This window comes from Pelecanus crispus, chromosome 3 (genome assembly GCF_030463565.1).
Source record: "Pelecanus crispus isolate bPelCri1 chromosome 3, bPelCri1.pri, whole genome shotgun sequence".
In the NCBI taxonomy this organism is placed as follows: Eukaryota; Metazoa; Chordata; class Aves; order Pelecaniformes; family Pelecanidae; genus Pelecanus; species Pelecanus crispus.
This window is the reverse complement of record NC_134645.1, coordinates 46,430,365-46,458,362: the sequence shown is the minus strand read 5'-3', so window position 1 is coordinate 46,458,362 and position 27,998 is coordinate 46,430,365. Positions and strand designations below refer to the sequence as shown.

Here is a 27,998-nt window from a genome sequence, read left to right as displayed (position 1 = left end):
CAGACGTGAGCCGGCCCGAGCAACCCGCCTGCCCCGGCTCCGCCGCCTCTCCTGTGAGTGCCGCCTGCTCCGGTCGAGCGCTGCCCGCGGGCCCCGCGCCCGCCTGGCGTGGCCTCTGGGGGCGGGGGGCTGCGCGCTCGTCGGGGGCGGATGGTGGGCTCCCGTCGGGGGGTTGTGCTGCGGAGGCGGCTTCCCTCACAGCCGCGTGTCTCCGGAGGGGCGGCGTAGCCGGCCGTTACTTTTGCGTGGTTCGAAGTCGAGCAGGAAACGAGCCGCGCGGAGGGACCGTTAGTGGGGTGGGGTGGGGTGGGGTGGGGTGGGGTGGGGGGCGGAGGTCCTGAGGGGGGCAGCAGCGGTGGGCTAAGGGTGTGTTAACCCAGTAAGAGAGTATCTCAGAAGAGGTAGAAGATTGCTCTCAGTTTGTTAGAGATGAGGAAGCAAGGGGGGGGGGGGGGGAGACCCACCCTCAGTTGACACAAGAGCAGGTAAATACGAATTGGCTGTAAATAAACTTCTGGTGGAAGTGAAGAGGTGTCTTAGCCATAGCGTGGTGAAGTTGTGGGATGATTTTGCAGTCAGGGTCGTGGGGATGAATAAAGGAACCGGTCTTACGCTGCCCTGTATACGTTTGAGGAAATAGGTTTGGTAACAGAGGGTTCAAATTGGTGACCTGTGGCATCTTTTCTAGCCCAGCATTCCTATGTGGAATAATAAACACCAATAGGTTTTTATTGCTTTTTATCAATAGCAGGGAGGATTAGCTAGTGCTCTAGGCATCTGTGCCTTTTAATTTTCACCTGCTTTCCTGTTCCTTGGTTCTTGTCCTCTGCAGGCCTTCCCAGCGAGCTCCTATTAACTCCATCTTAAGTGTTAGTCCTTTTTCTGGGCTCATGCAGTTTTATCAGCCACATCCAGAAGCTTGATATCTTGCCTGTGGTTCCTGGTGAAAAACACAAACACCCCCCACCTTGAGCACACATATTTAATAAAGTTCTGCTATAAAAGTCATGTAGGAAACCTCTTTTATTAATTAATATTTGCAGAGGTGAGGTCAGAGGTGCTCCGAGTCCCTTGTGAGAGATAGGTTCTACCTTGCATGTTCTCCATTAGATTGATCTTATTTCCTCATTTTTTTGGTGTGTTTGGATAAAATGAATTTTTGATTCAGTAGTAGTAACCAACTCAAATATTTATGTTATCTAAGTGTTGTCATCTGGGTTGTCGTCATCTAGTAGCATTTAATGGCAAGTAGGTTGTAGAAATTATTTCAAATTCAGGTAATCTAATAGGGAAGCTTCTGCATAAATTTCGTGTTTGTTTAGTTAGACTAGTTATTAAAAAGGTGGGTTCAAAAGAAGCCAACACTTTTACCTAGAGCAAACTGAAGTTGAGAAGCGTAATAATGAGTAGTCCATAAAATGATCTATGCTGCCATGCTGCTGCACCTTACCCTTCAGCATGCAGGAGAAAGTTAATTTGCTTAATGTTTACCAAGTGTGATCATCTTCTTTCAGCAAAAATGAAGAGAAGGACAGAACCTGAATTTAGCAGCCCCCAAAAGAAGCAGAAGAAGAGGGTAGAAGACTTGGGATTAACCCTCAGTTCTACTTCAGATGATGAAACTCAATTTAGTAATCATACTACTCAAGGTAAGGTTGGAGATAAGGTATATGCTCCTGCAGGGAATCAAAATAATAACTAGGAATTGAACCCACATCTCCTGAATCCTAATGGATAGCCTGAACTTCAAGGGCATACTCTCTCTTTAGGAGAAAAACTACATTATTTCTGTTCACAAACTTGGATTGGCGTGAATTTTTTAAGCTTTTTTAAAATCTCATGTAAACAGTTTGGTCTGGGCATTGTATGAATTCAGACATAGAAAATAGAACTTGAGGTAGATGGCAAGTGCGTGGTCCAAAGCTGCAAAGATTCTTGTAATATATGAGCAGCATTAATCTTTTCAGTCTCAGCAGTTATTTCTGTTTTGGAAACTTTCAGTAGTGAGGAGTTGTGGGTGTTGTGCTGTAAAGAAACATCATGATCCCTCAGTGTTTAAAAAAATAAAAAAATGGGTAATCTTATCACGTTTTTGCAGATGGGAGAAACTGAGATGAATACAAAGGGTGGGTTGATTGGGACTCCTAGATCGTAGCACCATCTCTTTTGTTGGCTCAGTGGGATTTTTTGGGGGAGGGGGGGGGGTTGTGAGAGCTCACAGGTGTTTGGTTTCAGACAGAAAAACTGTTTTGGAGTTAACTAAATTAATTGCCTACTTTTTCTCAAGTTGGAGTGTTCTTTCTCATCTGGAGCTTGGGGTACACCAAAGATGAGGCGAGTGCCCTACGCAATTGGTATTGCTGATGCAGGGCTCTTTAAACTCTCCCGGGATGATACTTCAGGTTGCCTCATGGTCATGCCTGCTACTTCTGAGTCTCGGGATTTCCTGTGGTCGTAAAGTTTTCGTGAGAAAGGGCCTGAACATATAAAGAAGCCTTCATCTTGTGAAAATGGAAGGGGATGTGTATGGAAGATGAGTGGGTCAGATTGGGAGTAGTTGTAGTGACCGGGTATGGTGTGTGTACCTGTCTGGCAAGGCTGGAGGTGAGTGAGGAGGTCAGAGGTGCAGGGTGTGAGAGCTGGGATAGGGAATGTGTGCACTCAGGGCTGAGCTAAAAAATTCAAACAAATATTTAAATTTTTCTTTTCCCCTTTTGATTATTGAGTTCATATATGGGTCAAAATAGGCTGTGAGTCTTAATGTTTAGGAAACAAGTTGATAAAGTTAAAGGACAACATTTTGGATAGGGTTAATTGTTTAATAGTCTGTTACACCCATTGTGGTTTCCGATGAAGGAAGGAAGGTTGGGGGAGAGAAGTGATTTGAGATCTGATCTCAGCTGAGCATGGCCTAGCAAATGTTAAAAGCAAGAAGAGTTGTGAAGGGACTTTCCTGAGATTTCTGTAGTGGGTATTGTGCTTGAGGCACATCGTGAGCCTCTGGAAAATAAGACACAGCTCAAAAGCAGGCAGCGAAGTTAATTGAAGCTGTGTATTGGAGAAGTAGAAAGCAGTAACTGACCCTAAAGCAAAATCCTTTGTGATCCTGTTCATATCTAAGAACTTTGTGAAGGAAAGAGAAACGAAGCTTGCATGACAGATGTTTGAAAATCAAGATGGGTATATAATATTGTGAACACAAGTTAAATCATAGCCTTCCTTGTCTCAAACTGGAAGCCTCGAAGGTTGGTACTGTAAAACTCTAGTTATGGGGGGACACAAGCCCTGAATCTTAAAAGCTGATAGTTCAGCAACAAGGATTGAGCACACATTGAAAGGGTTTTAACTACAGTAGTATTGCGCTATGGTGTCTTTCATTTTCACTTCACTTTCTCGTAGTGGCCTTTCACTTTCTCGTAGTGGCCTTTCACTTTCTCGTAGTGGCCTTTCACTTTCTCGTAGTGGCCTTTCACTTTCTCGTAGTGGCCTTTCACTTTCTCGTAGTGGCCTTTCACTTTCTCGTAGTGGCCTTTCACTTTCTCGTAGTGGCCTTTCACTTTCTCGTAGTGGCCTTTCTTTACTAATTATCCAGTTGCTTCCTGTTACTTCACTGATGCTCAGTTTTCCATAACAGGAAAATATGGAGATCTGCGAGTTGGGAGAGAAATAATCTGTGTTTTTTCTTATCTCAGTAGAACATAAGAGAAGTTAAATCTTTCTTTCTAGGTAATTACAATGTCTTTTTTAACACTTCTGTGAAGCTAAATAATTCTTTTTTAAGTGATAAACAGAAAAAGATTAACTCTGCTAACAACAATTTTCTGCATTATCTCAGGGCAACTTACGTAGTTCAGCTTCTCCTAGTTGTATGAAGTAACACAGAATGGTTTCTAGCACTCAGCGAACAAGGGAGGCTCAAGAGGGTGAGGTCCAATGAAGAACGTGGCTGTGCTTGCTGTGGATTGCTGCTCTGGTAGACTGTATGGCCTGCCCCACAGCATTGACTTTACTATGACTGATGTGGTGCTAGGCAAATTCCAGGAAGGAAATTTGTGCCATTGCTTCATCCTCATAGTGATGTTATCACAGGAGAAGTGGAAGGACTCAGTGGGTTTTAGGGCCTCCCTCACTATCCACCTGGTGCAGAGCAGTCTGTAAGACAGATGTTGTGACTACCATGATTCCTGCCCAGGTCATAGAATAGTTTGGGTTGGAAGGGACCTTTAGAGGTCCTCTAGTCCAACCCCCCTGCAGTGAGCAGGGACAGCTTTACTAGATCAGGTTGCTCAGAGCCCCGTTCAACCTGACCTTGAATGTTTCCAGGGATGGGGCACCTACCACCTCTCTGGGCAACCTGTGCCAGTGTTTTACCACCCTCATTGTAAAAAATGTCTTCATTATATATAGCTAGTCTAAATCTACCCTCTTTTAGTTTAAAACCATTACCCCTTGTCCTGTCGGAACAGGCCCTGTTAAAAAGATTCTCCCCATCCTTCCTATAGGCCCCCTTTAAGTACTGAAAGGCTGCAATAAGGTCTCCCTGCAGCCTTCTCTTCTCCAGGCTGAACAACCCCAGCTGTCTCAGCCTGTCCTTGTAGGAGAGGTGTCCCAGCCCTCGGATCATTTTTGTGGCCCTCCTCCGGACCCACTCCAACAGGTCGATGTCCTTCTTGTGCTGAGGGCTCCAGAGCTGGACGCAGTGCTCCAGGTAGGGTCTCACCATAGCAGAGTAGAGGGGCAGAATCACCTACCTCGACCTGCTGGCTACGCTTCTTTTGATGCAGCCCAGGATACGGTTTGGCCTTCTGGGCTACATCCCAGTTACATCCAGCTCAGAGCAAATAGGTTTGGGCATCTTACAGTTGTAGAGCAGTGGCAAGGACTATACAGCTTATACAGGCCTAGGTTCTTCCCAGGCAGATCCCAGGGTACAACTGGGCATAGAGAGAGCTTCATTGTTTGGTGCCCATGAAGGCTCTGCTACATCAGTTTCAGGTGACTTTCAGGTGACAAAAGTTTATTTTGAGTGCCTGCTGTGTATGGTGGCACATATTACCTTGACTGGACCATTGACTTAAGATTAACTTCTTCCTCAAACCTTCGTCTCTGTCAGGGTATTTTTAAACTGGATTGGTATCTTCTGCCGTTATCTTTCAGTTGGGTTTGTATGCATCAGTAAACTCTAGAGGTGAAAAACTGTCTCATTTGCTGTGGTGAACTTGTGGATCCTCACTACTGAGGTGGGTCGTAGATTCAAACTGAAGTTTAATATGGGGACTAAGGGATTCAACTCTCTCTTCTTTCTGCGGTGTTGGCCATTTGGTAGATGCCTGGGTACTTGATGTGGATTTTTAGTTGTTAGGGATGCGTTTACACTTGTAGTTAGGTAGGAAACTGAGGAAAATCCAGTATGTTTTATCAAGGTGTCAGTAATTGTCATTATTCTTGGGAGAAGATACCTGTGGACTTTGAGCTCCTCAGGATCATTGCAAAGGTCAGGCACACCACAGTGTACTACCGTGGTCATGCCTGTGGCCTGCTCTGCTGCTGTAATGGGGTTTGCCTGGCCCTTTCCAGGGCCTGGAAGCCATTGGCTCAGAGAGGTTGTGTGTGTCAAACCTGAGACAAAGGGGCAGATAACCAGGTGTTGGCTCCACAGGGTATTTTATGTTACACCTGTGTGCTTCCCATAGCACATTTGAGATACTGAAGTGTCTTCTCTATGTGTGTGTTGAGAGGACTTAATGAGTTGCGCTGTATAGTTCTTAATGTGATTACTGAGATGTCTTTCTTCCATTTTCTTTTTATTTTCATACTTGCTTTTCTCACTTCTTTTTGTTCGTTTTCAGAGTCTTCCAGTAGCAGCAGTGGGTCTGACAGTGAGAGTGATGAAAAAAGACCAGTCTTCAGCAATGAGTTCAAACAAGACTCTCTTGTGGAGGGTACTTCATCTCGCTACTCAATGTATAACAGTGTCTCCCAAAAGCTCATGGTAAGTCCAAATAGTTTTGTACCGAACAATTAAGACCTGATGAGAGCAAAGTGAAAAGACCAGTCTGTTTTAAGAAATTTTGATTCTGATCCTGCTTGTAGCAGGGTTCTCTGCTTCTTGAGCCAGCTACTGAGCAGCTGGGGGAGGCTGAGAGAGCTTGGTTGAAGGGGATCTGTTAAAAAAGAAAGCTGATTCATGTTCAAGGCCTAGGAACAGGGAGGTGAATGTGAAGGGAAAGATCTTGGGGTCAGGTAGCTTGCTGAGCTTGAAAAAAAGAGTCCTACCATGTATTATTTTGCAATGCTTGAGTTAAATCCCTTGTAAGAAAGGCCTTAAGAAATTCTGTGATTGACGTTAATTTGTTTTGTCTTGGAGGCTGGCTGGAGTACCCTTGTAGAATTATTATCTTAATTATTAAGGTATTTATTTTTCTTTCAAATAGTGCCACTCTGCTTTATGCAGGGCCAGAAACTTCTTGGAGAGACAGGGAGTTGTGAACGATAGCAACTGTGACAACTAAACTTTGCAGGTGATTGCCAACCCCTTGATTGCACAGTGTTAGTGTGGGGAAGAAAGTACTTTTAGGAAGTTCTAAGAAAATGGTTGTCTGTCTCATGGTAGTCCCAAATTCAGCAACTTGTTCCTGGGTTTAAAGGCAATGGTAGGCTGTAGAGAAGAGGAGTCTCTTTTGGTGCATGTTGTAACACGTATTTCCTGAGGCAAACTTTGTCGCTGTGGTATCATGAGTATCTCATAATCCTGAAAATTTCCATTCTTGATAACAGAGAAACAAGAATGTTATTTCCAAGGGCAGCAGAGAAGATGGGATGAATAGTTGTGTATTACCTGAAATGTGACAGGGAGTTTGGGACTCAATGCGGGGCTGAATTCGGGTCTCCTTTTGTTCTGTGCTGGTGCTGTACTCACATGAGCAGGGGTCAGCAATCTTTCCATGGTGGTAGGCCTGTTGGTACCTGCCTTTGCCACGTTAGAAGTTCAGTCTTTTACTAGAAGCTGGGAAGTGCTAGCTGCTACTAGGGGTGGGAACAAGGAGGTACTGCCTCTCGAGGAGGTGGAATGCTGCTGCCCAGCAGGATCATACCTCTACCTGAAAAAGGAATGTTCAGCTCTTGCTGAATTAAAAACTCAATGGAATCCAGATGCTGAGAATTGCTGATTGTGCCTCTCTAGATAAATCCTGTTGCTGATCACTTAGAATCTGTCCACATGCATTTTTGGCACTGGGCTGCAGTTTGCTGATTCTAGCACAAGACTATCTTTAACTTGGAGAGTTCTCTCCTGAGCCAATTAGGATGCGTGCTTTCAGTCACCACAATACAGGAGCTTTTACTACTGAATTTGGGAGGTGCTTGTTTGTAAGGCCTCATAAATTTGAATATAAAGATTGATGTGATACCAAGTCTGGTTGAACCATTTGGTAGCATTAGGTAAGTAAAAGGAAAATAGTCCTTGATTACTACATGTTCAAAATTCTGTCATCAGAAAACTGGTGTATAACAGGCTCAGTGGCTGTCACATTTGGTGTACATATTTCAAGGTCTGATCTAGAGCCAGGTAGCAAAGGCAAAATACTGAGTACCTTTGTATAAAACCTGTCTGATATTCTTATGTTGTTTCTCATACTGATTGGTAAGAAACAATGGTTTTGTTGCTTTTTACAGGAGGGACTGCAGGGATAATTTATTCATTCAAAGTGAAACTTAATCCTTAACTCGTTTTTTTTACTTACTGTCTTGTAGTTGTATATTGGAGGGAGTGAAATTGACTGCATTCATGCTTTTTGTTGTTGTTCTCTTGTTGCTGAAATTTATGAAGAGAAAAGCCTGAAAAAGTAGCTGTTAATGAACATATTTCTTTTAACCTAAGAGATGGGAATGTTTTTCAGGACCAGTGTGTCTTGCATTCCTCCTCTGAGTTTTAGGTGAAGTTTTAACCGATGCTTGAAATGTATGTGACTGCATGTTCACAACAAAGAGTATCATCACAACATGGATTTTTTCCTGTGCTAGTATCTTTTGTTTTAGGAACCTTCCACGCTTGCTGAACATGGTGATGAATGGCTCCAGGCTCTTCACTACTTCTCCTCTGAGCAGGCTGTTCCCACATTACTGAACCTTTTGTAATTTGCTGTCTTTTCAAACGTTATTCTTTAGATCTAGTTCTTTTGCATCCTGCCTCAGTGAAGTGAACGCAGTATTAAGCTCTGAAAGCCACAACTGAGATTAAAAATGTTTGATGCCTTCAAGTCACTTCAGGGTCATGTGTCATTTTCCCTGCTAGTCTTTGATCTCAGTAGTAGTACATAAACTCAAGTCCGTTTGCCTCAGTGCGCTCCCTTTGCTTTCTTTATAGGCCAAGATGGGCTTCCGGGAAGGAGAAGGTCTGGGAAAGTATGGTCAAGGCAGGAAGGATATTGTTGAGGCCTCCAATCAGAAGGGAAGGAGAGGCTTTGGGCTGACCCTCAAAGGATTTGATGGGGAGCTCAATATTGATTGGCAGGATGAGCCAGAGGTAAGTACTTCCTACTTTGAATCCCTCTTCTGTTCCTGTGTTCAGGATTTGCCCTCTGGGAATGATGTTTAGTGTTGTCTGATACAACTGGCTACCATTAAGTGGCTCTGCTGGGTAGACTCAGGCCTTATTTTGCTCCAGAACAGCATGGCAAAACTTGTTTTCTGTCACATATATTAATGTTCTGGCACAAAATCAGTTTCAGATGGATTGTTGCTGTAATCTGTAGGATTTGTTTCAGAGTTTGCAGTAGTGAATGTGATTGAAAATTGTTATCAAGCTCTTTTGGGTTTACCATTTTTATTTTGTGTATGATTTTTCATGCCTATATTGGTAATTTTTTTTTTTTAATCTTTTCTGGGCATGTTTAATAGTCCCATATAAAATGCTCAGATGTTCTATTCCTATGTCTTGTCAAGCTCTTCAACAGGGAAGAAAATTGGGAAATGCAAATAGATGTTGTCAGGAAAGTAAAGCCCAGTTTTGGTATTATTTATTGTGAAATAGCTGCTGTATGTTTGTATTTAAAAAGAAAAAAACAAACCACAACACTGAATCCTAGGGACCTGGCAGCTGGAGAGTAAGCCAGAAGGTCCCAGCCATTGTTAGTCAAGGGCAGCAATGCTTATCAAGTCATGTATGATGTGTGTTACAGTACTTCGCTCTCCTTTCTTTGAATTGTTTTCAGCAGTTGGAAATAATATCAGAGGTTATTATTCCTTGAGAGCCAGGAATTTGAGACCTGTTCTGTAGACTCACTGGTTTAAGTCTCATTCTCCAGTGTGTTTCCACAGCTCACAGCAGTTAAGTGTTATGTATGATTAACCCTTGGGATGATACTACTATAATAGTAACATAAGATGGTTAGTAGATCTCTGCAGCCTCTCTTTGTGGAGGAGTAGCACACTTTGATCTTAACTGCTAAAACAATTCCTTCCCAAAATTATAAAAATTGTTCGAAGCCTGAATTAAGCTGTGGAATGAGGGGGCCTTTCGGAAAGAACTGGGAGAAAGGATGTGCAAAGTACCATTAGGAAGTGTGGTTTTTTGCATCTGCCCCTTTTGCAATGTCTCTAAAATGTACCTTGAGAGTACTAGGCTTTTGCTTTGTCTTGATTATTCACCAGACTAATGAGATGAAAGTGGTGTGGGGTTTTTTTGGTGGTGGTCTTTTTATATGTTTGTTTAATTTTAAATCCAAACAAATAAGACATTTTAGACTAGGAGAAAAAAACACTATATGGTTGGCCCTAAAGTCATGGTGTAAGCCCTGATGCTAGGATTGGGAGGCAAATTTTGGGGAGCAACTGGTTGTTATATTTTGCTAGCAAAAACATCTTTGACTCTTCCCGTGTGTTGTGTTTGCAGCCCAGTGCCTATGAGGAGGTGGAGTGGTGCCTCGAGTGTACCACGGAAATCCCTGACGCCCAGGAGCTGAAGGAGTGGATGACTGTGGGGAAGGTAATTTTTTAGATCCTGCTACTTAACCAGCCTAAGAAGATGCAGGACTACTCAGCCTGAAACAATTGCCTTGTCAGAGTCATAGAATAATCCAGGTTGGAGGCAACCTCTGGAGATTCCTAGTGCAGCTTCCTGCTTAAAGCAGGTCCAACTAGATCAGGTTGCTCAAGCCCTTGTTTGTTTGAATTTTGAGTATCTCCATGGATGGAAATCTCACAACCTGTTTGGGCATCTGTTTCAGTATTTAACCCGGTTGGCAGAAGAAAAATTCTGTATAGCTAATCGGCATTTTTTTGTGTGGCAGCTTGTGTCCATTGTTTCTTGTCCTATTGCTGTCCATCGCTGAGAAGAGTCTAGATCAATTTTCTCTATTACCTGCCATTAGGTACTTGTAGACAGCAATAGGATCTCCCTTTCTCATTCTGAACAAACTGTTCTCTCGGTCTCTTCTCATACACCAGGTGCTTCTGCACCCTTGTCATCTTGGTGACCCTTTTGCTGGGCTTGCTCCAGTATGTTTGTCTTGTGCTGGGGAGTCCTAAACTGGATGCCGTATTCCACATGCAGTCTCAAGATGCCAGATAGGGGTGAATAATTCCTCAGCCTGCTGGCTATGCTCTTGCTAATACAGCCTAGTATGTGGTTGGCAAACTTCATCGCTGGTATGTGTTGCATTCTGAAATGACTGATACCATGTTTGCTAATTGTTATGTGTGTTCTCGTCCTGTTCCAGAGGAAGATGGTGATTGAAGATGAAACAGAGTTCTGTAGTGAAGAGCTATTACGTAATGTCCTGCAGTGCAAGGTGAGTCCCCTTCTTTAGAGAGGAACTGAAGTCCTTTCCAACCTTAATGATTCCTAGTTTTTACTTTCATTATAAATGGTCCAGCCACCAAGCCAGGAGGCGTGGAGTTGCTACTCTACCCTTAATTGGTTTAGTGGTTGACTTGATATTGTTATGTTAATGGTTGGACTGGATGATCTTAAAGGTCTTTTCCAACCTAAATGATTCTATGATTCTAAGTTTTGCGGAAGCAGGTGAAAAAAATGATTGAAGGGGATTGAGTAGTTTACTTAGGTGATTGGCAGGAGCTCAGAACATCCTCTTTCACTTCCATGCCACTGGTGTGACCATGCATCCTGGTTGTTACTGCCTGTTCAGCAACCTGTTTTGCACATCAGCCTTCAAAGACATTAATGAAAACAGTCTCCCTTTCTTAGTTCAACTGAAAGGCTGAAGACTTGAATAAGCTAAGAAAATAACCTCCCTTTCTTTTCTTGTGTGCTCCATCTTCACTCCTAGGTTTTACCACATCCTTGCAAATTGCAGTAGAGCGTGAGTGTGTATATGTGTGTGAGAGAAATACCGTAGGCTGTGGTTTTGAGGTGGCTAGCCGCATTATCAGGCTCTGGAGCTATCAGTACAGAGTTCTTCAGTGTCACTGAATTTGCTTGAGAACTGGGGTGGCTTGGAAGAAGAGTGAATATCGTTGTGATGGAAAAACATTCTGTATGGGTGAACCAAACCCTGCATGGAGTTTGCTGTCTAAGGAGAGAGAAGCATGAGGATAGGAAATGCTCATGCCTTCCTATCCCTCAAGCCTGTGCCAGGTCCAGCTCAATTTTGTTTCTGTTTGTGCAGAGTGTATTTGATGAGCTGGATGGAGAAGAAATGCGTCGAGCCCGAACAAGATCTAACCCCTATGAAATGATTCGTGGAGTTTTCTTCCTGAACAGGTTTGCAGAACTTCTGTTAGTGTGGCCCCTTTCCCATTTATGTCTGCTTTCAGTCTTGGGAGCCATGGTTGAAACTTATTAGGTCTCTATTTATGTGTTCACAGGGCTGCAATGAAGATGGCAAATATGGACCATGTCTTTGACTACATGTTTACAAACCCCAAGGACTTCCATGGGGTGAGGGCCTCTATTTAACTTTCAAACAGCAGTGCTTTCTCAGAGAATGGAGAAGGTGGGGGGGAAAGGAGAATTCTTAGGATACTAGCTGGGAAAACAGGTGCTGGGAGGAGACTTCTCTGGCTGAGTAGTGCAGTTTATGGTGTCTCTGGTTTGACTGATGGGAGCTGTTACTGGGTCAGTAGAATTTCCTCAGTTTCCTTTTGCAGAGGCCCTTGATAAAGGAGCGAGATGCAGAGCTGCTCTACTTTGCTGATGTGTGTGCTGGTCCTGGAGGCTTCTCTGAGTACGTCTTGTGGAGGCGGAAGTGGCATGCGAAAGGATTTGGCATGACCTTGAAAGGACCAAATGATTTTAAGCTAGAGGACTTCTATTCTGCTTCCAGTGAGCTCTTTGAACCTTATTATGGTATGTAGTGCATGCGTGAGCATTTCCTGATGGTTTTGCTTATGCTGCAGCCTCTATATCAGGCGTGGGGCTGGTATTGATACCAGCATGGGGATCTAAGAGGGAACCATTTATAAGGAAACATTTTGCAAGGCAGAAGGGGGCTGTCATCTGAGAAAGGGGTTGAGATTGGTGAGCTAGCATATCAAGTCACATTTCTGCACTTATTTCCAGTCTGCCCTGGGAACTTGTGTCCCATTGTAGTAGTTGATACTTGAGTGCTTTGCTTATCTGAAAATTTTAGAGTGCTTTAAGATTGCTTGACAATATTTTTTCCACTTCACTGATGTCAGCCTGAAACACAGTGAGTGAGATGACTTATCATAGAATCATAGAATGGTTTGGGTTGGAAGGGACCTTAAAAATCGTCTAGTTCCAACCCCGCTGCCATGGGCCAGGACACCTTCCACTAGACAAGGTTGCTCAAAGCCTCATCCAGTCTGGCCTTGAACGCTTCCAGGAAGGGGGCATCCGCAACTTCTCTGGGCAACCTGTTCTGGTGTCTCACCACCATCACAGTAAACAATTTCTTCCTAATATCTAAATCTACGCTCTTTCAGTTTAAAACAGTTATGCCTCGTCCTATCACTACACTCCCTGATAGAGTCCCTCCCCATCTTTCCTGTAGGCCCCCTTTAGCAGCCTTCCAGTACTTATAAGGTCTCCCTGGAGACTTCTCTTTTCTAGGCTAAACAACTTCAGCTCTCTCAGCCTGTCCTCATAGCAGAGGTGCTCCAGCCCCCCGACTTGCCCAAAGATCTGTTAGCAGAGCCAGAGATAGAAACCTTACTTGCCTGACTGGCAGTATGCTTCTATATCAGACCTCCCTAGCTCTGCTTTGATAATTAATTGTGGGCTTTTAGTAAAGATAAATAAAATGGATTTGGGCTAGAGGCTGTATCTGAATCACTGTGACTAAATGATTTTCTTAATCCAAAGAGGTTTAAGCTAACATGTTTTACCCTGCTGTGAGACACACTAAGCAAGTGTACACAGACAATTGCTGCATCTCACCTCATGGATGATAACTTGTTAAGCTTGCTGATATGTTTGAGCCCTCTATCTGCATAGCCTCTAGGAATAGGAAGGGAAATACAAGGATTGCTAATATTCCTGCTTCTTATTTGAGAATGTATAAAGGAAACATGAGTGTGACTGTCTTGTAGAGAAGAGGGGTTGCTTTTCCATTGTTATGCTTTTTTTTTTTCCCCCTCCACCACTCTGACTCTTGTTGACTGCCACTTTTGACACCTGACCATGAACTCTTAGAGAATGGTTAGTGCTTCAAGATTAGATCTTTTAAAGAGAAGGTTCATGGCAGGGGCAGCAAGGCAGAAAAATGCATTGATCTAACGATTGCAGCATTTGGATCTTCGTAACTCACTGCAAACTGGTGTTCTTATGGAGAGAAGGCGATACCTGGAGAAATGAATAGCCCAATGACTTTGATGCATTTTCTTGATCCATTTCTGTCTGTCACGCTATGAAGTCCTAGTGAGATGTGTACAAACTCTCTTCCAGTGATGGGAAGGAAGTAGGCTGCTGTGATATTTGTGGTGTTTTGCTGGTTTTGGCTGGGGTAGAGTTAATTTTCTTCATCCCCCATTGCATGGGGTGGGGGAGAGAGTGAGTGAGTGAGCAGCTGTGTGGTGCTTAGTTGCCTCTGGCTGGTGTTAAACCACAACAGTTGTGAAGAACGGTAACAAATTCTAGTGTCACTTCACTTACTGACAGGATGATTGATGAGGAATTTAGTTATCAAAGCACTATCATGCATCCTGATCTCTGCTGCTTTCTAGTTCTCCAGTTCAGTTAATAGAAACTGTAGTTGTAGAAGATTTATAGGGACTAATACCAAATAGAAGTTCAGGCTTCTTCAAAGTGAGAATTGGTGAGCTTTAGAATACACCTTAGATGAGCTTTCTAAAACACCAACCTGGGGGACAACGTACCTTTCTTTAAAAAGAGGCATATGGGGAAACCATACGAACATTCATGCACAAACCCTCTTTCCCTTTCCCTGTTCCCTTTATAAACTTGTTTGCAGGGGTTTTTGAGGGGGTTGCTTTTTTTAAATTCCAGATTACATTGTGTTTGGAAATAGAGTATTGTGTTTCTTTGGAATTATTTGAATTCTTAGTAGAAGGTTGCCAATGCACAATGTAAATAATTTTGCCTTGTCTGTAAAAACATGTTATTAACAGGTGAGCTGTGCAGCAAGATTGAACCTTACATTTTTAGTAGGTTCAGCTATGTGTCATTCCTACTTGGATGAGAATATTATGTTGTCACGTAGTCAGTTCCGATCTCAGGGGAGGGCAGTGAATGATTTGTCTTTTGCTGAGGCTAATGTACAACTCATCATTTGAACATGGTTATTACATGGCTTTGTTTAGCCCCGACCACACAATCTGCATAATTTTCCTAAATTAACAAGCATCTTTGGTGGTGAACAAGGGCATGTGTTAATGCTTATTTGCCTATCAAGGTCTCTGTAATTTCTGACTAAATGTTGATTGAATACAATAGATCACCTGCACATATGGATCTTCTGTCTGTACTTGCAAACATGTTAGTAATTGTTTCCTCTTTTTCCCTTAGGAGAGGGAGGGATTGATGGAGATGGAGACATCACTCGCCCAGAGAACATTACTGCTTTCCGGAATTTTGTTTTGGACAATACTGATCACAAGGGAGTGCATTTCTTAATGGCTGATGGGGTTGGTCCATTTCTTTTTCTTCTTTCACTAATGACCAAAACTGATACTTCAGTCTTCATATAGCAGGATATTTGACATGTGTCTGTAGTTACAATGTGAAATTCTTCAAGGCTTGCCATTAAAATTCCTGGTGGCAGTGGTTTTTATCTTAAAGAAACAGAAATTATCATGATTCCATGATTTAGCTGTACAGAATCCTCTGCTTGACCAGCAGATTTGTGGAGATACTAATCATATGCTATGTGCTTTGCAGGGTTTCTCAGTGGAGGGTCAGGAGAATCTGCAAGAAATCCTAAGCAAACAGCTCATGCTTTGCCAGTTCCTTACAGCACTGTCCATTGTCCGGACAGGTATGTTTTATCCATTAATAATCTTCCTCCTTCTCTAAGCTGTGGGTGGCATTGCAGAAGGGTGCTGTACAATTTTTATTAACATGCCACGAAGCCTGCTCTGCAGTGGGGCTAAGTTGCACGGAATTGAGTGTGTATGCATACATCCTGAGATGGTTGTTACAAAGCTAAGGGAACTGGGGCAGAAAAATAAGATTATTGATGTCTATTTTGCCTTTAATTAAAAGCATGAGGTAAAATGCATTCGTTTAAAGTTCTTGCAATATGTTATGTTATGTAGCTGTCTTGGGCTCAGGTCACTAGTGTGATGACAGTATATCTGAGTTTTATGACACTAGCTGGACCAACTGCTTCCTGAATATTCTAGTAGGTTGGTTGGATCAGAGTGGTGTTTATCCAGTTCATCCTTCACTCTTAACTTGTGGCTTTTCTCCTTTAAATCTGTCATCTCTGTGATCAGAACAAGATTGTCTCACATTGTCTTAGCTATACCTCACTGTTGCCAAATGATGGACATTACAGCTCTATCTGGTTTTGATGGCTCCTCTTGTCTGCTGAGTTTAGTTAGCATTTGGCACTGACGCAGAAGACAAAAAGGCTCATTATGTTATCATTTATCTTGTGCACTATGTTTAGAAGTACCTGAGGCAATGATCTACTTAGCAGTAGTCTCAAATGTGATACGGTACAAGGAGCAACCTTCTTTAAGCTTTCCTGTCTGGGTAGATAATAGCTCTGTAAGACTGACTGCTTTTTGCTTGGGGAAATTGGGTATCTTGTTTGAGGGCAAGGGGTGACATAGACTCTTTTCTTTCTAGATGGCGAGTTATTCTGTTTAGGTAACATCTGTTAGTTTTCTCTTCCAGCTTGAGGTTTCTTGTTACACATATCAGAGCTCCTCTTCTGTTGAGGCTTTTGCATAGCATGCTGCCATGCCATAGAGCACAGTTTGGGCCTGGAATGGGAGGATGGGGGTTGGACAGAAGGTTTGCTCATGACACAGCATGCATCCTGATTTGATCCTGGTCAGGGAAATGCTTTTCTCTTTGCTGCAGAGACAGGGGCAAGATGGTTCATGGAGTCCCATTGGCCCACTTCATGAATGTGTTTTAGATGCTGTTTAATTGTACAAAAACCACTCTTATCAGTTCTGCAGAAAAGGAAGTTATTGAGGTGCCTGGTGTCTCCTTGTTTCCTTATAATCTGCTGGTATCAGTGTGCTTCCTCTCTTTTTTCCCAGGGGGACATTTTGTCTGCAAAACCTTTGACCTGTTTACTCCATTCAGTGTGGGACTTATTTATCTGCTGTATTGCTGTTTTGAGCGAGTATGCATCTTTAAACCTGTGACAAGCCGTCCTGCTAACTCAGAGAGGTGAGATTCTTGAGCATGAGGGACTACTAAAAAACCCCCGGTCCTCTAAATACAGTGATAGATGGATCTGGGTAAGTCTAGTGGAAACTCTGTGACCTGCCTCAGCTGGCAACTGTACTGGAGGAGGAAACATTTTAGACGCTTAGCAAATTACAATGTTTGTCAAGGTAAAGAAGATATTTGCCAAATTACCCTTCTGGGGAGAAAGCAATGGAACTAAATGTATAACCAATTCTGTTTTGCATGAAACAACTATGGTTCCAATGGAGCTAGAGCATATTATATGTGTTATCATTGTACCTGTCAAGTTTGGCAGAATTGATTTACTACTTGAGGGAGACCTGTGGGCCTTTTCAATAGGGTTGAGTTTCCCAATCTTTCCAGAGTGTAGAAAATGTATAATGAATTTGTGATAGGTGAGATTGCACTTTCTTAGGGATACCCAGGAGAAAAGAATTCCTGGGATTTGGGACACTGCCCTGATAATGGTAGTGTGTCAGAGAAGTTGGCTGTGTGGAGGATCTGAAGCCACACAATCTCTCTGCCTTGCTCTGTAGGTACGTGATATGCAAAGGATTAAAGCTAGGGATTGATGACGTGCGGGACTATCTCTTCATGGTGAACATCAGACTCAACCAACTGCGCAACTCTGATGTGGATGTGAATCTTGTTGTCCCATTGAATGTGATCAAAGGCGACCAGGATTTCTACGATTACATTGTCCAGTCCAATGAAAAGTGAGTGCCCATGGGCAAGAGGGCTGCTGGCTGTAGGCAGGTTAACCAGCATGGCTTTCAGTTGTAGCTTCTTGCACTCAGAGATACTTGTTGATGCTGCTACACTGCTCTGCTTTTGCTCCCTGAGAGGCTTAGCAGAGCAGAGGGACCCTGTGCAGAGAGAAATGTTGTATACTGTTAGTGACTGTTTGGTCTCCGGGTACTGTGTAGAAAGGAAAGGAGGCTACTGCCCAGTTCTTTCCAATGGTCTTGCTGTCACTTTGAATCATGTTGGCAATGATCCATCACTGCTCTGAGGATCAGACTGGCTTCCTCCTGTTGTCCCAGCACTCTTCCATGTTTTGAATAGTAGAACAATCTTGGTGGTGATTAACTTGCTCCCTGACTGAAACTTGTCCTCTCTTTCAGGCACTGCAGAATTCAGATAAAGGCACTAGCCAAAATTCGTGCCTTTGTTCAAGACACGTGAGTATATTCCTCTGGCTTTTGGTGAGGCCTGAATTAACCTACTATAAATGAATTGCTTTGCCCTTGTTTTAATGTGCTCTTGATTTGAGCTAACGCTTGGCTTCACCTTTGGAGCCAGGAAAGTGAGTAGTGCTTTTAGGTAGCTCAGTTTGTGTGTCTGCCTGAGTTATCTGCATAAATGTGTGGGTGGCTGGAGGCATTCTGAAAGTTGATGGTCTATTATCACCCTTGTTGAGAAGGCTTCCATGCATTGCATGATTTCCAATTACCATAAGTGGGCCTGCTTCTTGGCAGGAATTTAAGCAGAAAAGTAACTCTCAGCTGGTATGTTCAGTTCTACAGTACTGTCTTAAGTTGGGTGTGGTTCATAGCTCTTAATTTTCCAGGGGCAATTCAAAGCATCTAAGGTACATACCTAGCCTTACCTAAAGCTTATGACGTGAATTTCTTGTGTAAAACTAAAGCTGTTGCAATGTATAGCTGTTTCCCTGGCGTGACTTTTCTGTTCAGGTGTCATTCAGAGAGAATATGTAGTAGAAAGCTGAGTGAGTCTGGTAGCCAGGAATTATCGAAGAGTTAATCCTAACACTGACAGTGTTTTTTGTGTGGCCTTCAGCAGGTCTTCATTGCTATTTGTAAATAGGGCTATGTACTCAGGTCTTGGAGATTAGCATAAGTTCATACTAATACATAACTTCTTGAAGATATTGATGCCCAGTGGTACTTTCATGGGACGGAGTGGTGGCTGCTAATCAGTAGTGCAGACCATGAAACAAAGCTAAACATAGGGACTGGAGAGATGGGTGGAGGGTGGGAAGGGAAGGCAGTATCGTCTTTTGTGTAACCTGTTGAGGAACAGTGTATGTTTGTCATTCCCAAGCCAGGCACTGAAAGATGTGAGTTTTATAGGGCTGGGATATGTAATGGTGCAAGAGCAAGGAGGTTTCACCATCTTAAGTCTGCTATCTTTCTCTAGGACGCTGATTGAGCCACGGCAGGCTGAAGTCCGAAAGGAGTGTCTTCAGCTATGGGGGGTAAGTAAGCTGCCAAGCAGGGAGGTTGTGATGGTGTCCTTGCTGTAGTGAAACAAGAATGGAACTGCAATACAGATAGGACTTTCTAGCCAGAGGTTTAACATGTTGTCTTGTGGGAAAGTCAGAGACCATTTCAAGCTGTTTATGTAAGCAAACAGGATGTTTCTGATTCATTACATGTATGGCTTAACTGAGCAGGCTTCTTTGCTGCAGTTGAGAATATTTCACTGTACACAGAGTGAACTCAGCACCTAGTTCCCAAACAGCAGAGCTCTCCAAAAGGTCTTGTTTTATGAGTCTGCAGTTTCTCTTTCCTGAGCTTTTGACTGCAGTGGGGCCATAGATATGACAGTCAGTTTCACAGGCTAATTGTGTATCTTCGATGAAACAGTGTTTCACTGAAACATGCATGAAATCAAAGATTTAGCCTGAAACTTTCTTAAGGTGCCTGTTGTTTCCTGTGAGATGTAGTATGCCTACGTTAAATTCACAAAACATGCGAGACCTTTCATTTGCCAGATGACCTCTCCAGCGGCTGGAATCCCAAGAGCAGGAGTTTCAGGGGACAGGATGTTCTGTCATGTATTGAAACCAGAAAGGTTCCTATGAACATGCCAAAGAATAACACTTATTATCAATCGTTTGGATTTGTTTTCAGATTCCTGATCAGGCTCGTGTTGCTCCCTCATCTTCAGATCCCAAGTCCAAGTTCTTTGAGCTGATCCAGGTGAGACCTTTACCCAGAAGCTTGTTTTGAGTCCTTTCATACAAATAGAACTTTTCCCCATAGGAATTAAGAGATAAAGAAGCTAGTCCTGGATTATCGTTTCATGTAGAAGTTGCATTTACGTACCTGTTGATGTATTGCGTCTGATTTGCCTTTTTCATACTTTTCTCTTTAGGGCACGGACATTGATACCTTCAGTTACAAACCCACTCCTCTGAATTCCAGTACACTAGAGAAAATCCGCCAAGTGTTAGACTACCGGTGTATGGTGTCTGGAAGTGAGCAGAAATTCCTCTTGGGGCTAGGGGTAAGTGCTGAGAACAGTCCGGTAGTTTTGGTGATTCATTTCAATGCTACTATTCTGCCTTGCAGTTTCATCCCATCCTTTCCTGTCCTTAAAGGCCAGAAAGGATCCCCATCATAGTCCCTGAGACTGCTAGTTATCTTGTGTTTCTTTCACCTGATTTCACTGCTTTTCACATGAATTCACCCTGTTTTTGTAGTCGCAGCCTACACAGAGACCTGTACTCTTGCTAGTGTCTCTTAATTATCTTCACTGTCCTTTTAAAGGTGTTCTATTTCTGGTTCTTTGTGCGGATATGAAAAGTCACTGGCAGATTAGAATCAGTGTCTTTGTTCCTTTGCTGTAGCAATTAAGGTTCTTCCTTAAAACTTCTGACAAAGAAACTGCCTGTGACAGCCTAGGAGAAAAAGATTCTGAGGGCTGCTCTGCAGTTAATCGGAGGTCTCTCCTCCACCCCTGCCCTCACGAAGCTTTGGCTGAATCTGACCCTGCCTTCTACACACAGAAATCACAGATCTACACCTGGGATGGTCGCCAGTCAGATCGCTGGACAAAGCTGGATTTGAAAACTGAGCTGCCACGAGATACCCTTCTCTCTGTGGAGATTGTTCATGAGCTGAAAGGAGAGGTAGGACCTGACATGCTGCTGTTGTCCTATGTGCAGCAGCAGATGACATTGCCAACATGACTTCATATATTGTGTGGCTCTTTGGGTACATAACTGCTCAGTAGTGATTGCAGGCCTCGGGGAAACGATTCTTGTGGTATATTCACAGTGTAAGGTATTGCTGCCTGGGAGTTTGGCTGCCCGCTGGCACCTCAAATGAGGATGCTGTAGTGCTCTGGGCTTTGTGCTATGGTACCTGATAAGGCACAGAGAGCTGGTGATGGCAGCTGTGGTCCTGCCCTCTCTCCCTCCCCTGAAACAGAACTGTGTAGTTGAGATACACCAGTTCTTGGAGAAAAGCACGTTACTGTACAATGGGCAGCAAGGAATTTGTGCACTTCTAATATCTGGAAAGGTGCTTTCTTGCTAGAAGAGAATGATGTCCTGTCAAAAAACAGGCTATAAATCAAAGCTGAAATAGCAACAGTTTGAGCAGTAAGTCTCTGTATTGCTCTCCCTAGGGGAAAGCCCAGCGAAAAATCAGTGCCATCCACATCCTTGATGTCTTGGTGCTGAATGGCAATGACGTTCGAAAGCAGCATTTCAACCAGAGGTACGTAGGATCTGGAGAAGCTTGCTTCTTGTACATGAGTAGGAGTGACTTGGAAACAGTGTTCACACTAAAAGCAGAATGCTGAGCACAGGAAGACAAGTACATTCAGCTGAAACACTGCTATAAAGATGAACTGTGTATGAACCTGCTCTGAAGTGAAGTGCATATAGCCTTTTCCAACTGTACCTTCTCTGTGTATGAGGGCAGGTCTAGCTCCTTTCTTAGTCTGGGGTGAGCCAGGCACAGCCTGGGTAAACTGAGCACCCTGGGAATATGAATGAGCATAGCTGATAACTGGCTGAGGGAGAAGGGATGAACCCCTCTGCTCAGGGGCATGATGGCTCTACCACTCCTACCTACCTGCTGACACAGCAATGTGTTCAGCAGCATGGGGGCTTGTAGAGGAGGCTCTGGAGACCCCATTCCTAATGGATAATAGCCAGTATCACTGGGCACTGAACTGGGAGGGCAGCGTGAAAAAAAGTGTTGCTCAATACCCATTTGGCTAGCAGCAGAGGCAGTCTGCAAGTACTGAAGTCTCTAATCAGTTATTCTGCTGAAATTGTTACCTATCTGCTGTGCCAAAGATCTCCCTAAATTGCTAGATTTTCCCTCTGTTTTCATTTAGGATTCAGCTGGCAGAGAAGTTTGTCAAAGCTGTTTCTAAACCTAGCCGGCCGGATATGAACCCCATTCGGTGAGTGGTGACTCCTTCCCTCGGCCTGGGGTGCTTTGGTTTCAGCGTGTTGGAGGATGAAGATAAGGAGCTGAAGGAGAGTTAAATTTCAAGCTGAAATTCATAGTTCTGTTATGTGCAATGGAAAGAGGCTAAAAGCCCTTTAAATATCGAAGATAAAGGTTGATAGTGGAGAAGTTTTGCCCCCTTTTCACGTATCAGACAGTCATGTTTTCATCATAGGTGGATTGGCTGGTGCCAATTTCAAGTATGTGCTGTAGCAGGTCTAGCACCCAGTTAGCTTAATCATTGCAAAGACTTCTATGTCCTTGTCTGCCCTGAAGGGTCAGCAGCGGTACAGAGATGCTCACTGTTAGTAGATAAATGAAGTGCTGTTGCAATCTCCAAATGGTTAGCCTGAGTAGAAGGCTTAAATTACAATCCCAAGAAAGTTCCTGACAAAGGACTTAAGCTTTGGTTACCTCCTGACCTTCCATTTCATTAATTCTGCTATGGTGGAGTATAAGATGATCATTATGCTGGGTATCAGATAGGTATTGTGGACAAAACAGCTTCTGTTTCAGAAGCTAGAAGTGCCATGATATTGTGAGAGAAGCTGGAGAAAGGTACAGAGGATGTTCTGCTTGGTGGCTTAATGAAAGATGAGTGGGATCTCAATTAAACTCAAGACAAAGAGACAGTTGCAATAACTGGAGGACCTCAAAAGTGTTGGGGAGGGCTGAAGGTGAAGTGAGAAGGCGATCTGTAGAAATGGATTGTAGAAGGGTCCTTTGCTCTTGTGAAAAGGTGTTCAAACTGTGCTCTTTGAAGACTGATGCTTGTAGTAGTGTGTAGGAAATGTGTGGTTGGGATGTCTGATCAGAGGCAGTGCTTTCGAAACTTTCTGATTGTGTCTCATAACAGCAAAAAGAAAAGTAGTTTGACATAACGATGATGATGATTCTAAATCATTTATTTAAACTTAAAATAAATTTTAAAAAAAAGCTGTTTTTTACCTCAGGTAACTAATGAGTTTGTGGTGTCTCTGAGGATAATAACAGTGATGATCAGGCAGTTTAGTTTTACTGCAAGGCCAGCACGCTGAGGCCAGTGCCTGCCTGGGGCTGACCTTGGTGAATTTACCTCATGGGAAAACAAAAGCACCTGACTTTCATTGTTCTTCCTTTTCTGTATACTAAGCCTGAGGTAAAAATGCACAGCTTCCTCAGCAGCGAGGATGCTCGTATGCTGCTTGCAGCAACCCAGCCATGAGCATGCAGGTGTCAGGTTTTCTCAAGCCAGGAGAAATAAGGCACTGGAGCAGAAGATTGAGGAGAAGGGTGAACCTCAGTCATGCCTGACCACCTCATGCTGTACAAAATGAAATGTTTGGCTGCTCCCTGTAGCTGGGACAGAAAAAGAGGACAGTTTAAATTTTCTTTTAAATCACGTTTTTGTCTTTTCCCTTCAGAGTGAAGGAAGTGTACAGATTGGAGGAAATGGAGAAGATTTTTGTGAGGTAAGTGACCGGCACAAATGAGAGACTTCAGGGCCCATTGAGGTTATCAGCCATCAGTGCACAGGAATGAGAAGGACATGCTGATCTATGCTTGAGGAGTCCTGGAGAAAGAGCTGTTAGAGCTCATGCAGCTGGTGGTTGCTGTTTCTGAGATGCTGCTGACTCGGAGCATCATCCTGCTGAGTTCTAATGCTGTAGATGTGTCCAGTGTGCTTTACAACAGTAGGAGTAGCAACAGTGCTTAAGCTTGTGTGTGGAAATGTCAGTGGCTTCTCAGTGGCTTGAAAGATTAAGAGTTCATACCTGAAATGGGAACCCCATTTGGATTAAGCGTGGTAGATCATCACAGATGCTTCATTGCAACACTCCATTTGCTACCTGATCTAGACAGCTCTGGCTGGTTTCTCTAGCCATGTGAGAGAGGCAAGAGACTGAATTCTCCAGGATGTGATGATTTTGTTGTGTCGGGTGTGGTGCTGTCAGTTTTCACTGTGACACCCTGGAGACACTGTGCAGGTGGCATGTTGTGTGCAAGAGGATGGTAAAGGAAGAAACAGGGAATCTCTATCACTGCCTTCTCTTAACATTTAGGTTAGAAATGAAAATCATCAAGAGTTCAGGGGGAATACCCCGGCTATCCTACACTGGCCGAGATGACCGGCACTTTGTGCCCACAGGACTCTACATTGTACGGACTGTGAATGGTAGGAAGAGAGTTCCTGCGCTTATTCAACTTTTCTTTGTATCTTCACGTAAAAAGTTTTGACCAGGCTCACTCCTGTTGTAACTTGGTAAAAAATTAATGGGAGTATTCCAATAGCTAGAGATTAACTGTTTGCATGTAATGAGGGTAGCCTGGATTTGGATAAGGTTCAGGGTATTTATATGATAGGTTTTTCTGTTGCTGGTTGATTAGCTATTGTGTGGGTAATTCCATTTATTTACATGACTGATGACTTTTTTAATGAGATGATAATTTTTCATCAAGAAGATATATTCCAGAGTAATAGTACATGGAAGTATCCTATTTGGAATGTCAACTTTTAAATGCAGGGAGAAGGGATTTTTCTCAGTGAATAGAGAACAGCTTGGGAAGCAGGTCATCTTGGGGGAGGGAAGGAAAAGGAGTAAGAGAAGGATCACAATTATTCTTAAGATTCCTCCTTCCTGGTTGCATTATATGCCTATTTATGCTGTGCTTTTTTTCCCCTTTCCATTTTCTGTCTGATCCCTGTGACTCTTCTGCAAGATCCCTGGACAATGGCATACAGCAAAAACTCCAAGAGGAAATTCTTCTTCAACAAAATGACGAAGGAAGCAAGATATGACCTCCCTTCTGAATCCATTGCACCCTTTCAGTGAGTACAAGCCAGAGCTGAGGCTATGGAAGGATGGTGTTTGTGGGTGGGTGGGTATGTTTGTGTGTGTGTGGGTGTTCAGGCATGCTGTGCTATCTTCTTGCACTCGTTTGCAGTTGCAAATGCAACTTGGTCACCAGGGTGTGCTGCAGAAGCTGGCACCTTCTCAGACTTTCAGGAAACTGCTGATCTAGATTTGTGGATTTAGCAATTAATTGCTATGAATAACACACATCTCACAACTTTGTTCCCCTGTCTACAGCAGAGTACAAGTTACTGAACCTCCCTGCACACAGGGAAATGGAAATTGAGCCCAGCAGCTGTAATTTGCTGCATCTGTATCTATTGACTACTAGGCTAAGGCCATGTCTTAAGTAATCCTGAGTCTGTGTGACACCTCAGGGCTCATGGGTGGAGATGTTGTGCACACCCTACCTCCCGGTAGTCTCAAGAGATGCCCTCCACCAGGACTGTGCCTCAGAGAGCTCGATATGAAATAGGGCTCCTCACTTTCTCACTTTGAATCTCTTTACCTACCTTATCGCAGTGCTTTTAAGCTTTCCTTAACCAGCTAAATGGAAGGACGGGCTTAAAAAGGAGAGGCACAGAATGCTTTTTCCCTCCGTGTGTCAGGATGGGGTTAGTTCTGCCTGTGTACTCGGAAGCAGGCCAGCATGAACCTGCATGAATGGCTGAGGAGGTGGAGGGAGCTGCTTGTGTGGAACTCCAGAAGGGATGTGTTGTGGTTAGTGAGTACTAATGTGCCTATAATTAGCCATTGACATGTGTGCTTGTTGCTGTGCTAGTACTGCTTTGTTAGAACAGTAGCACTAAATAAGCTATGAATATTAAGTGTCAGTAATTGTACAAAACTAAAGGCTGCTGTGTCGGCAGTAATTAGCAGCTTTGTTTTCATTATGGCTGGGACTATGCTGATGCAGTGAGGGAGGGCTGTGCTTGATGGATGGAATGAGAGATGGCGTTGTAGGACCAGAACTCTCAGCAGCCAAGTGGAGCTCGGTTATTTCACACGAGGGGAAAGAGGGGATGATCCTAGCTGCTTTTGTACAGTGTGAAGTGCTGTTCGTTTGCAAAGCTCCATAGGACAGCTATTACTGATTCCAGTAGGTTTGTGGCGAGTGATTAGATTGCTGCTTGCTGCTGCTAGCAGACTTTCTAAATTCTTCTTTAAGGCCTTTCCATTGCCTGCAATGACAGTTTCATCCTCTCAAAAACTTGGGGGGAGATAGCGTTTTTTTTTCCCTAATGACCTGTCTCCTTCCAGCAACACTGAACTGAATCTTGAGTGAAGCTAGAATTAACAAGTTTGTTTCCATGGAAATCTCTTGGGCTTGGAAGTTGCTGTACCTTAAGGGCTGTAATGTTTGTAAAGTGAATGAATGCACTGGTCTTTTTCTAAGGCACCCCTTGGATAGTATATCTCTGTGTGCCTCCCATTGCAAGGGCAGCTGGCTCTGTAGTGCGCTTGGTGGCTAGGATGACAGTGTTTTCCTTCCCCTTCCCTGCTAAACTCATCTTGCTCTCCTCTCTGCCCACAGCATCTGCCATTACAGCCGCCTCTTCTGGGAGTGGGGGGAAGGTGTCAAAGTGCACGACTCTCAGAAAAGGCAAGATCCAGCGAAGCTGTCAAAGGAGGATGTCCTGTCTTTCATCAAAGCGCACTACCCCTAACCCTGCTCTCTTGAGGGGTGCAGGGGGGGCTGAGCCCAGCTTGGATTCTTCAGAGACTGATGAGACTGGGGAGGCTCCACAGCTTCTATCCTGGTCTTCTCCAGAGCTGATTTCCTGGAGGTGATCGAACCGGGGGTGGGGGGGATATGCAGAAGGCACAGGATGAGGCTCTACCCTGGCAGTGTATATAAGAGTATGGCCCAGGTAGCACCTGCTGCTGGACTACCCATGGTGACTCCTGGAGCCAAGGCCTAACGCCCTTTTGTCCTGACCCATTGCATGCGTGAGGCCAAGGGGCTGGCAGCTTTCTTTGCTCCTGTTCAAACATTCAGCAAGGTTTGTGGAGCGCTGTGTGTGCCAGAACTCTCCAGGCTTGTGCTTCCCTGGCAGTGTGGCAAGGAGCAGAGATGTCTTAGTGGCAGAGCTGGGCACCAGCACATTGAAGTGGCCCTGCGTTGTTCCTGGCAGCTGTCTGTCTCCTCGGCCTTGTCAAAGGCCTACGCTACCCAGTGGAAGGTGTTAACTCATTGGTGAATGCTGGCTTTGGGACACAAGTATGTATTCTTGTTGGTGTCTCTAACGCCTTTGCTTATCAAGGCTCTTGGCTGGCCACTGGCAGTTCCTATGTGACGGTATCCTGTTGGACAAAGGCCATGAGTAGAGTTCCTGGCACAGATTTGGTGTGCTGAGTGCCAGGGATTTCTCAGACCTCTGGAAGCTGCTGTGACAAGGATCTCCCCTGTCCAGGTCAGTGACTGATCCTGAGCCAGCAGCCTGGGGTTAATTTGTGAACATGTCTATGCCTTGTGGTACTTCTGAAACCAATGTGCTTTGATTCTTGGTACTTGACACTATTACCCAAATCTTCAGGGAGGAAAGCAGATGTAGGAGGGAAGACATGGGAAGGTTGGGATGCTGGAAGTCTTTGGAGGAAATGATGGGAACATCTGACTTAGTTAAAAAAACCCAGGGCTTCAGTGAAAAGAGACCTTGACTTTGACCATGTTGGTTAATCAGAAGAAATCCTGTCCCCTGTCTCTGCCCACTGGAAAGGTTACCAGACTTTCCTTTTTAAATATCACAGTGGGCTTTGAAACCCTCCATATCCCATTTGGCCCTGGAACTGCATCTGGGGTGAAGGCACAGAGCTGTGAAACTCTCAGCATGGTATTTGTGTGTCAACAGACTTCTCCATGCACTTCTGTGCTGGCCTCAAAGTTGTCTTCTGTTGCATGTTTTACCTGCACTTAGAATCATAGACTCATAGAATCGTTTAGGCTGGAAAAGACCTTTAAGATCATCCAGTCTAAACATTAACCTAACATTACCAAGTCCACACTAAACCAATCAAGGGTAGACTAGACTAAACCACGTCCCAGAGTGCCACATCTGCCCATTTTTTGAACACTGCTAGGGATGGTGACTCCACCACCTCTCTGGGCAGCCTGTTCCAATGTTTGACTACCCTTGCTGT

The 27,998-nt window shown here is 43.9% G+C and overlaps 1 protein-coding gene across 2 annotated transcripts; it reads left to right on the top strand.

The window, feature by feature from the left end:
- CMTR1 (cap methyltransferase 1) lies at window positions 1-27,921 on the top strand. 2 transcript variants are annotated; one of them, XM_075706844.1, is made up of 24 exons: window positions 1-53; window positions 1,515-1,649; window positions 5,850-5,992; window positions 8,366-8,524; window positions 9,893-9,985; window positions 10,719-10,790; window positions 11,628-11,722; window positions 11,827-11,899; window positions 12,109-12,307; window positions 14,948-15,066; window positions 15,320-15,416; window positions 16,657-16,789; window positions 17,347-17,526; window positions 17,935-17,991; window positions 18,971-19,028; window positions 19,687-19,755; window positions 19,931-20,062; window positions 20,565-20,687; window positions 21,188-21,279; window positions 21,908-21,976; window positions 23,427-23,474; window positions 24,066-24,178; window positions 24,724-24,832; window positions 26,392-27,921. In XM_075706844.1, exons 2-24 carry the CDS (start codon window positions 1,520-1,522, stop codon window positions 26,522-26,524), a joined length of 2,496 nt encoding a protein of 831 aa, XP_075562959.1. In that variant the 5' UTR covers window positions 1-53; window positions 1,515-1,519; the 3' UTR covers window positions 26,525-27,921. The 2 variants fall into 2 exon arrangements, with proteins under 2 accessions (XP_075562959.1, XP_009482615.2); XM_009484340.2 differs by lacking the exon at window positions 1-53 and having other exon boundaries at window positions 1,484-1,649.
- Window positions 27,922-27,998: the final 77 nt, after the last annotated feature.

Bases quoted from the DNA above. Each gene is read 5' to 3' on its own strand.
- CMTR1 (XM_009484340.2), top strand. From the start codon at position 1,484: ATGTTTACCAAGTGTGATCATCTTCTTTCAGCAAAAATGAAGAGAAGG. The intron at 19,756-19,930 runs GTGAGACCTTTA...TTTTCTCTTTAG, and splicing joins AGTTCTTTGAGCTGATCCAG to GGCACGGACATTGATACCTT. The intron at 20,688-21,187 runs GTAGGACCTGAC...TGCTCTCCCTAG, and splicing joins TTCATGAGCTGAAAGGAGAG to GGGAAAGCCCAGCGAAAAAT.